At 37.9% G+C, this 9,642-nt stretch overlaps 1 protein-coding gene across 3 annotated transcripts in view; it reads left to right on the top strand.

Moving 5' to 3' along the window:
• Pibf1 (progesterone immunomodulatory binding factor 1) overlaps positions 1-9,642 on the top strand; it is a 245,520-nt gene that overhangs the window by 188,313 nt on the left and 47,565 nt on the right. For all 3 annotated transcript variants that reach the window (XM_023709663.1, XM_004626308.2, XM_023709662.1), the window contains one exon: positions 5,669-5,753. In XM_023709663.1, the coding sequence (XP_023565431.1) occupies positions 5,669-5,753 (85 nt within the window). The remainder of the gene's footprint in view (positions 1-5,668; positions 5,754-9,642) is intronic.

The raw sequence follows: 9,642 nt of genomic DNA, 5'->3' as shown, positions 1-9,642 counted from the left end.
AACTCAGGACCTTGTGCTTGACAGGCAGGCGCTTAAGCGGCTGAGCCATACCCCCAGCCTAATTCTCTACTCTTAACCATTATGTTATAGTGCCTCTCTGTGTTCTATTCCAAATATGGATAATTTTTCCTTAACATAACTAAGGAAGTAAAGAAAAAAAAATCTAAAATAGTCGTTAAAAGTAGAGATGAATTGATACTTGTTCAAACTGGGTGCCAGATATAAGTTTGTTGTATTTTCTCTCTTTAAAAATTCTGTAATAAGCCAGGGGTGGTGGTGCATGCCCATAATCCCAGCATCATGAGGCAGAGGCAAGAGGACCACCATAAGTAGCCAGCCATCCTGGGCTACACAGTGACTTCAAAGATAGCCTGAATCGCATCATGAGACTCTGTCTTTAAAAAAAAAAAAAAAAAAAAAAAAATGTGTAATAAACTTGGCTTGATTTGGCTTTTCAGTATTTTATGGGGGAATCCAGGCTCTCTAGGTAGGCTGCATGGATTCAAATCCAGCCCAGTACAGTGGTTTGGAATTGGGCCAGGTGAGTGAAACACAAACCTCTATTGTCCTATGGAGCTTTCTGTGATGATAAAAGTAGTTTATGTCTGCACTGTGCAGGCATTGCCACCTGCCATCTGTGGTGAATGTCACTTGGAACTAAATTTTTAATTATAACTGCAGTAAGTTAATTTAATTCCAACTGTTCTATGACTAATAGCTGTATTATTGAAGAGCGCAACCATTTCCTCATCTGTGAAATCAGTGGTGTTCATAGCACCTTGGGTATATGTTTGACCGGGGAGTTAAGTGGTAGGAGTTTTATAATATACATAGCCTGGTACCCTAACATTACATATATTTGAGAACATTTGCTTTCATTAATATGTGTGTGTTGGGGCCGGGGAGATGGCTCAATGGAATAAGCTCTTGCCTGGCAAGTGCAGGGGACTGAGTTCAATCCCTGGTTCTGAAAAAAAAAAAAAAAAAAAATCATTAATATCTGTGTGAACATTAACACATTAATTGTAAATTTATAATTATTTTTAAAATAAGAAATAAACTGGACTTGGTGGTACACACATATAAACTCAGAGGCTGAGACAGGAAAATTATAAGTTCAAGTCCAACTTGGGTAATTTCATGAATCTGTCTCTCAAAAACTTTAAAAAACATTAGGGGCAGCCAGTCATGGTGGCACATGCCTGTAATCCTAGCATTTGGGAAGCTGAGGCAGGTAGATAGGAACAACTTGGAGGCCAGCCTGGGCCACCAACTGAGTTCAAGGCCAGCCTGAACTATATATATAGAAGGACCCTTTCTCAATACAACAAAACTACTAGGGATGTAGCTCAGTTGTACAGTACTTGCCTAGCATGTGTGAGACTGTGAGTTTAAGCCCTAGTACTACAAAAACAGATTTTAAAAAAAAAAAAAAAAAACTGACAGATGCCTCTCAAAATATGTTAGATTATGGGGCTAGGGAGATGGCTCAGTAGAATAAGCGCTTCCCTGGCAAGCACAATGGCCTGAGTTCAATCCCCAGTTCTGCCCCAAAAAAAGTATATAAAATATGTTAGATTTAAACTGACGACATAACTCAGCAGGCTAAAGCTTAGGTAAATTTAGGCAAGTTTAGGCTTGTGCAAGGACTGTGCTTCGATCCCTGATACCACATGCTGCACCAGCCTTGCCCCCAGGGCGGGGTGAGCTGGCTACTGAGTCCAGGCATGGTGGCACATATCTGTAATCCCAGTGCTGGGGAGGCTGAAATCAGGAGAATCACTATGAGTCCAAGCTGTGTAGTGAGACTCTGTAGACCCTGTAACAACCAAATACATTAAATACATACATATATTAGATTTGGACAAAAATGAAGACTCCTGAAATATCATACAACAGATTTATGAAACAGCATCTGTTTAGCAAACAAATTTTGGCAGTTAATTCCATAGTTGGTATAGCTTTTGTAATTACTGTCACTATTAAGTAATCTTAATTTTTGTCCGTATCTAACATATTTTGAGAAATATCAGTGGAGTGCTTTTTTTCTGGTTTTTTTTGCCCTTAATCGAAGCAACTACTTTACAATGTACAAGAGTAAAATGCCTTCCATAGTCTGCTTGTGACATTGAGATAGCACTGTAGAGAAACCTGCGTCCACACAGGAGAGAGGGTGATGAGATGATGTGTAGGACAGCCAGCTCAGCCACCAGGCCAGATAGAAGAGGGGCAGCCCGGCCCTGCCTGCCCTCAGCCTGTGTGCACCTCCGCTCGGCCCCCCTGCCCCAACCAGTAGGTTATGGGCGTGGAATCACCTTGGGTTTTGAGTGCACATCAGCCTGGCTTCCTTTCTCATGGTAAATATGTCTCTGTAGTGTGGTTATTAACATGACTCTCAAGGGATGGATGTAAAAATTAAACAGAGGAAAATGATGTATATAAAGCTTCTGGGACATCAAAGAAACTGAGTAAATGTTACTTCCCCTGCACTTATCCTTTATTAGCTCAGAATTTAAACATTAGACAGTCAGCCAAAAGGGTTACTAAATTACGTTTCTTGAAAACTCCTTATTTCTCTTTGGTAGTGTTGATTTTAATTGTAAAGAATATGTCAGCCATGAATATAAAAAGTGTCACTTATAAAATAAGAGCCCTATGAAGGGCTGAATCATTTTATGCTTTTCTTAGAAAAAATAAACAGTACTACTGTTCAACACTCACCCTTTGCAAACATAGCCATTTATATAATATATTCCATTTCTACAAAGTTGAGAGTAAATATGCACGGAAAAAAATGTTTCAAATGTGTTCAAAGCTGACATTTGAGCTGTTACTGGTAACGGCTTTAAATTCCCTTATCATTATAGTAAGAATCCGTTCTAAAAGTAGTATTGTGCAGTCTCCTCTGCCAAGCCACAGAGACAGTCTGGTTTGATCTTTACCTCAGAACTGAAGGAAGCATGAAAAGAATAATTAGCATAAATTTTCTTTCCCTGTTGTCAGTTTATTCTGAACTAGTAGTTAAAAAAGAAAAGGCTACATTGTCAACTTCTCTTACAAGGCTAAGCCAGAGTATATTGATCCAGGAAGTTAAGGAATAATATATCAGGAATATGTTTTCATATAGCAGGTGAAACAGAGCCATAAAGGTGAATTTCTAAGTAATAATTAACAGTGAGTTGAACAATTATGGGTGTAATATACCGTTCAAGATAGATGTGCTTATAAGGAGATTTGTTTTGTAGTTGTTTTATGAGTCACGCATAGAAGCTTTGTATTTTTAAAGGTAAGTTTCCACTGTTATGAAATATGTCTTACAAAGACTAAACTTCTATTGAGTAATTACACATGTACTAGAGGAATGGTGAATACAGTCATCATCATTCTGTTTTCAAGGCCCACATGTCTAATGTGGTCTCCTTTGTGGACTATGTTATTATTTGTTGGCTATATTATAACAGAGACTAAAATCAAAAGCAAGTCCTCACATATTCCAGTCACAGAAGTGTTGTCCATGGAATAAACTGACAGTTGTTAGATAGGACACAGTTGCTCTATAAGCAATTTATATACCCACTTTTTATCCCATTGTATTGGGTGCTATTTAACTATGGAATATTTACTTCATTCTTAAAATGTTAAATACTTTATATGAAGCATTTCTTTAAAATTATCCACCTACAATCCTATAATTTAACATTCCATTCCCATTGTACACGTATTATGTAATGTGCCTGCCAAGGTTCAAAACAGGGAGAGTATGTGCATAGATGCACTGCGTGTGAACTTACATTCATACATGGTGTAGATGTGTGCACTTGCATACGAACGTAGGCACTTACATGTACCTGAAAACTCTAGTTGCGTTCACTGGTTTTACTTTAATTTTGAAGAAAACATTATCTTCGAAGTGATCCCAGTTATATATAGATTCAAGTTTTGGAGTTCCAGGAGCATCTGATCTTACCAAGGATTGTGGCCGGTAGTGACGCTCCGCTTCCTGGGCCCCTCAGCTGAGTAGGATCTCTGGCGCCTCACTCTGAAAGTCAGTTTGTTTTTCTGCTGAGCTGCTTACCTTTATTGGCACATAATTACTGTTTTCCTCTGATGCCTGTTTTTCATCTAAGTTAGTGAGGCTGCATAGCATTTATGTAGAGTTGTATGCGTTCAGTGCTTTCTATAATCAGCAGATAACTCACATAGCCCTCTGACACACATGAGCATTTTCCACTCTCTCAGATGTAAAAACTGAAGTTCAGTGTGCTGCGCTTTGCTCCACACACGAGTCAATGGCACACCTAGAAGCAGAAGTCAGACCTGCAGCTGGTCTTCCTCCTGGGGAACAGTGCTGTTTCCTAGGACAGTTCCCAGTCGCTGGAAAGAAAGGAGTATGGAGAGCCTTCTTAAATCTCAGGAATTATCAGTTCTTCTAGAATGCCTGCTAGTATTCCTTGAATTTAAAAACCAGCTTCATTGAGATAATTGATAGCTTTTCATTTTCTAAAAGTATTGCTAAAAGATATCTTAACTCTTCAGCAAAATAATTTTCATTAATTTTACCCTTACCAATTCTGCCTCAACATTTGAGAAATTATGTCACTTTGATTTATTACTGCTTTCCTTATTTCTTGTATAGTGCTGGTTGAGTAGATTTATTCTAGTGTGTTAGAAGAATACTTCATATAATTGTTCTGATTAATTTCCCTGTTGAACAATAAAACTATAGGTAATAGAAAACAGGTCTTAAGTATTTCTCTTTTGAAATATTAATATGTCCTTACTGTTAGGCTCATAAAATAGCTTCTTATCCTTTTCTGTCAGAAAATAGGCCAAATCCAGCTGGGCACAGTGGTTCATACCTGCGATTTGGGAGGCTGTGGAAAAGGGTCACTAGTTCAAACTCAGCCTAGGCATTTTAGCAGTGAGACCCTATCAAAAATTTTAAAAAGCTGGGGATATAGTTCAGTGTGCAGGTCCTGGATTCAATCCCCACTACTGCAAGGAGGAAAAAATTGAAAACAAAAATCGTTTACCACATACCGATTCAATTACCTAACTCAATTATATACCTAGTAATTTAGTATGTGGTAAATTACAGAGTGCTAATATATATATATATATATATATATAGTTTGACTTCCCATATCTTGTGTTTTAATATTTTGACCACATAAATATTCTTTTTTCTTTTAGATAAATCCCACTTCCTCTTCTTACATTTCAGGAGTTAAGTAGTCAACTTTAATTTGTTGTTTTGTTTTCTTTTTGTTTTTTTGAGACAGGGTCTCCCCATGTACTTCATGCTGGCCTTGACCATAGTATGTAGCCTCACTACATAGCCTAACCCTTGAGCCTCAGCCTCCACATGGTACATGTGTACTACCATGACCAGTTAGAGGTCAACTTCAACATCTTGATTTTATTCCCCTAACAGGCAAAAAAGTATTCTCAAAAAGCATCTTAGTTGCATTGTCAAAGAGTTACTAAAAGAATCTTCTCACTAAAAATGTTGGTCAGTCATTAAATTAAATATTATAGTAGCTGATTTGTTACCTTTCTTAATTACAAATGTATCTTTAATTCAAATATTTTTTCTTTTGCTAGTTACTGTTTATTAACTAAATTTACATTAATGTGATCACTTTCTTAAACTTGAATTTTTTTCCAGCAATTTAAATAAAGAAAAATCAGCTTTACTACAGATGAAGAACCAAATGGCATTAGACTTAGAACAACTTCTAAGTCATCGTGAGGTACTTCTTCCATTTTGTAATCATTTTTACCATTTTAAGTATTTTTAAAATCCATGTTGGTTTAAGATTATTGCTGTTATTGGTTTAAGATAGCTGACAGTGTTCATTAATGACTTCTCATATTTGCATCTCACTGTGATCAACTTGAGATATATTTTATTTGTAGAGTTAATTTGTATTTCTGGAATGCCCCTTCTTGTTGACCAGTATTGATTTGTTCACTTCTCTGTCACTGAATTTCTACATTTTTTAATCAGTATCTGATGTATCTCTTTCTACTCTGAGACAGTAGATTTCTTTAGTGTACCTCTCCCACTTATGTATCATTTTATGTTTAGTGTCCAGTGTAAGGCTTATGGTGAGCCTTAAAGTTCATAAAGTTCTTTTGTTTCTCATTAAAAATCTTTTAAAACTAATTTCCATTTTTTAGGAGGAAAATGAGTTTTAAATGGCTTGCCAAAAGCCAGCAGTAGCTCAACGATATGCCCAATTTTTGGTTTTTTTAGATTTATAACTAAAATCAGTATGATTCTCCCTTTTTGTTTGTGTTCTTTTTCACAGATGCACACAAATATGTAAATGCTATACCACCAGAGTCGTTATAGAACAATTTCACCACCACAGTCTCTTGTGCACACTGTAGGTGAACCTTTCCCCCAATCTCCTACATTAACAACCACCCACCTGTGTTCCGTACCTATAGTTTCACCTTTTACAGAATGTCATATAAGTGAATTACAATGTATCACCTTTCAAGTCTAGTTTTTACACTTACTGAGTCCATTATATGTACTCTGTTATATGATTGTTCCAGTTAATCCTTTCACCAGTTGATAGACATTTGAGTTGTTGCTTTTTTGGACATCTGTAAATAAAATAATACCTTAAATATTATAATTTATTAATCTATAGCCAGGTTATATTAAAATATAAAATATAAGTTGAACAACTATAACCAACTGTGTACTGGTTTTTGTGTAAACATACATTTCCGTTTTTCTTGAGTACATAGTGGAGCACAAATGCTGAGCATAAGGTATGTGTATATTTATAAGGAACAGCCAAGCTTTTCCAAAGTGACTGTAGTTGTGCAGTTCTTGAGGGTTTCATACCTGTACATTCTCACCAACACTTTGTATTGTTAAGCCTTGTGTTTTAGTCTCGAGCATTTTTGTTCACCACTGTCATATTTTAGCCGTGTTTTCACTGTTGCATTATTCTGAAGAAGAAATTTCAAAGCAAATCATTGATTTGTGACTGTCCTAGAGACATTATTTGCTACTCTGGAAAAAAGTAGACCAAATGTCTAAGAATGAATTAAAGGAAGAATTGCATTGAGAGAAGCAAACTGGAGGTGACTGCCAGAAGCAGCTCACAGGTGCGCACCTTGGAAATGGTGTGGGCTGCAGGGCATTGCCTCTTAGACATGGGCTTTGGAGGAAGTTCTTCCAGGAAGTCTTCATGTGATGAGGACAAACCTTAGAAAGGTAACCTATAGTGTGATACCCTAACATTGGGGTTTAGCCAGGTGTGGTGACACACACCTATAGTCGCAACACTCAGAGGTTGAAGCAAGAGCGGACAGGATTTCAGAGAGATTTTTAGGTAGATAATCTAAGAACAAATTACAAAGCTGTGTAAGACGTCTCTCAAAATTTATGTTCTTTCTTCTCACTTCTGACACTCAAGGTCTTATCTATCATGTATGTCCTTGAATTCTGCCTTCAAAGAACTATCTTCCCTGTGGAAGCTTGATTCGTGGACTGTATGAAATTATCATGGGTTTGTTTTTTTTTTTTTGGCGGTACTGGGGATTGAACTCATGACCTTGAACTTGCCAGGCAAGCACTTATTCTACTGAACTATCTACCCAGCCCTAATATTTTTAAAAATTGGATATTTGAGAGACTAACTACAGTATTGGTGTCTATTTGGTTATATCAATTGCATTTTTTTCTCAAAGTTGCATAATAGGTATTTTTCAGAATGGCAATTCTCATTTCATTTTAAAAGATTATACTAGACTTTTAAGATGTACATAATTTTATTTTGTGTATTTTATATATTGTACCTGAAAATACATATTCATGTATCCAGGTGATAACTGAAGTTTTATTTAGTGCATTGAGAAGAAAATATGTTTAAGCATAAAAATTAAATACTAGCAAGGTGAAACTACTCAGGACTAGTACTACATCACATCAGTGAACTCTGTATGGCTGCATATTAATTAATATTTATCATTTGATCTATATGCATTTCACATGACACTCTCACCTGAATAATTATAGTTTGATACCCTAACGTTGGGCTTTAGCCAGGTCTGGCGGCCCACACCTATAGTCTCAACACTCAAAGGTTGAAGTAAGAGGATCTCAAGGTCAAGTTCAAGGCCAGGTTCGGCAATCTGGTGGACTCAGCAGGAACCTGACTCAAAATTTAAAACTAGAAACATGACTGAAGACTTAGTTCAGGGGTGCGAGTCCTGGGATCAGACCCCATAGAGTGATCATCACCATTGTCCTCATCGCTTAATTTGGGTCCTTTCATGATGCCAGCCATCTAAAAGGCAGCTTTTTCTTCTTTTCAAAGCAAAATAAAAATTAAAGCTTAGTAAAACAAATCTGACAGGAAGTTGTTATTTGTTTCCTAAAAACCATTCAGTACAGGTCCAGTGAGTGTGTGGGAGAGCTTCCTGCTACCCTGCGCCAGCGGGACCAAATACCGGTCCCAGCCCAGGCACGGCGTGGGCGAGACCCTCTCCCACCCACTTGGGACGCCCCTCACCACTCCGCAGCACCTCCCCCAACACACCCACTGAGTAGGAATTTCTGCTGCGTTCTGGAAACCCCCAGACCCAGTCCTAGCCCAGACCACCTTGCCCCCTCCAGGCACAGCTCAGGCCTGGCATACATGCCTGGGGTGTAACCCTGCAGCTGCAATCCCTGCAGAGAGTGTAGAGGATAGAACCACCCAGCTAGTCCAGGACCAGAACATCTTGCCACAGGGGCACAACAGGTTCGCCCTCAAGGGCAGCAGCGGGAAAAAGCTGAATACAGCAGCCAAACCCAAGCCAGGCACAACTGGATAAATCCAGACTTTGTAGAGCTGCACCTGAACATCAGTACATGCGAAGGTTATAACTACAACAAAGATCTACAACAAAGGTCAGAATACAGTGCTACACAAAATGACGAGAAGGAACAAAATGCAACCTCAGAACCCAAGCCCACCTGTAACAAGTGGAGAGGACACTAACACAGAACAAATTGGGAATCACACAGCGGAAAGCAATGAATCAGCAGCTTCTGAAATAAACAGCTGCAGAAAGGTATAGAGGAACTCAGATTGGAAATAAAAAAAGAAGTCCCTGAATTAATAACATCGGCAGTAAAGAATCAAATGCAGAAACATATGGAGGAAACCCAGTGCCCACCCAGAACAAGTGCGAAGGACACTAGCTCAGCTCAAATGCATGAATTAATAGTGTCAATAGTAAATAAGCAACAGCAGAAAGATTTAGAGGAAATCAGAGTGCAATTCTTTTCTGAAATAAAAAAAGAACTCTCAGAACTCATAGCATCTGAAGTCAAGAATCAACTACAGAAACATAGGGAGGAAACCCAATCTGAAAAAAAACACTACAGTAAAAGAATTTATAACTGCTTCTAAAGAAGACATTGATAAAAAAAAAAAAGTAGAGGAGATTAGAAAAATGACGGATTCCTTGAATGAGCAATGCAGGAAAGATAGATCGCATGAAGCAGAGTCAAAGAGATACAAAGGAAATTAAAATCTCAGTCACAAGCTTGCAAAACCGTTTAAGTGAATGTGAAGACAGAGTTTCAGACCTTGAAGATGCTGGTGCAGCTAGTGAAAAGGTAAGAAA

The sequence above is a fragment of the Octodon degus genome, unplaced genomic scaffold (genome assembly GCF_000260255.1).
Source record: "Octodon degus isolate 3935 unplaced genomic scaffold, OctDeg1.0 scaffold00013, whole genome shotgun sequence".
Lineage (NCBI taxonomy): Eukaryota > Metazoa > Chordata > Mammalia > Rodentia > Octodontidae > Octodon > Octodon degus.
The sequence above is the reverse complement of the archived record's forward strand: the minus strand, read 5'-3'. Positions and strand labels throughout refer to the sequence as shown.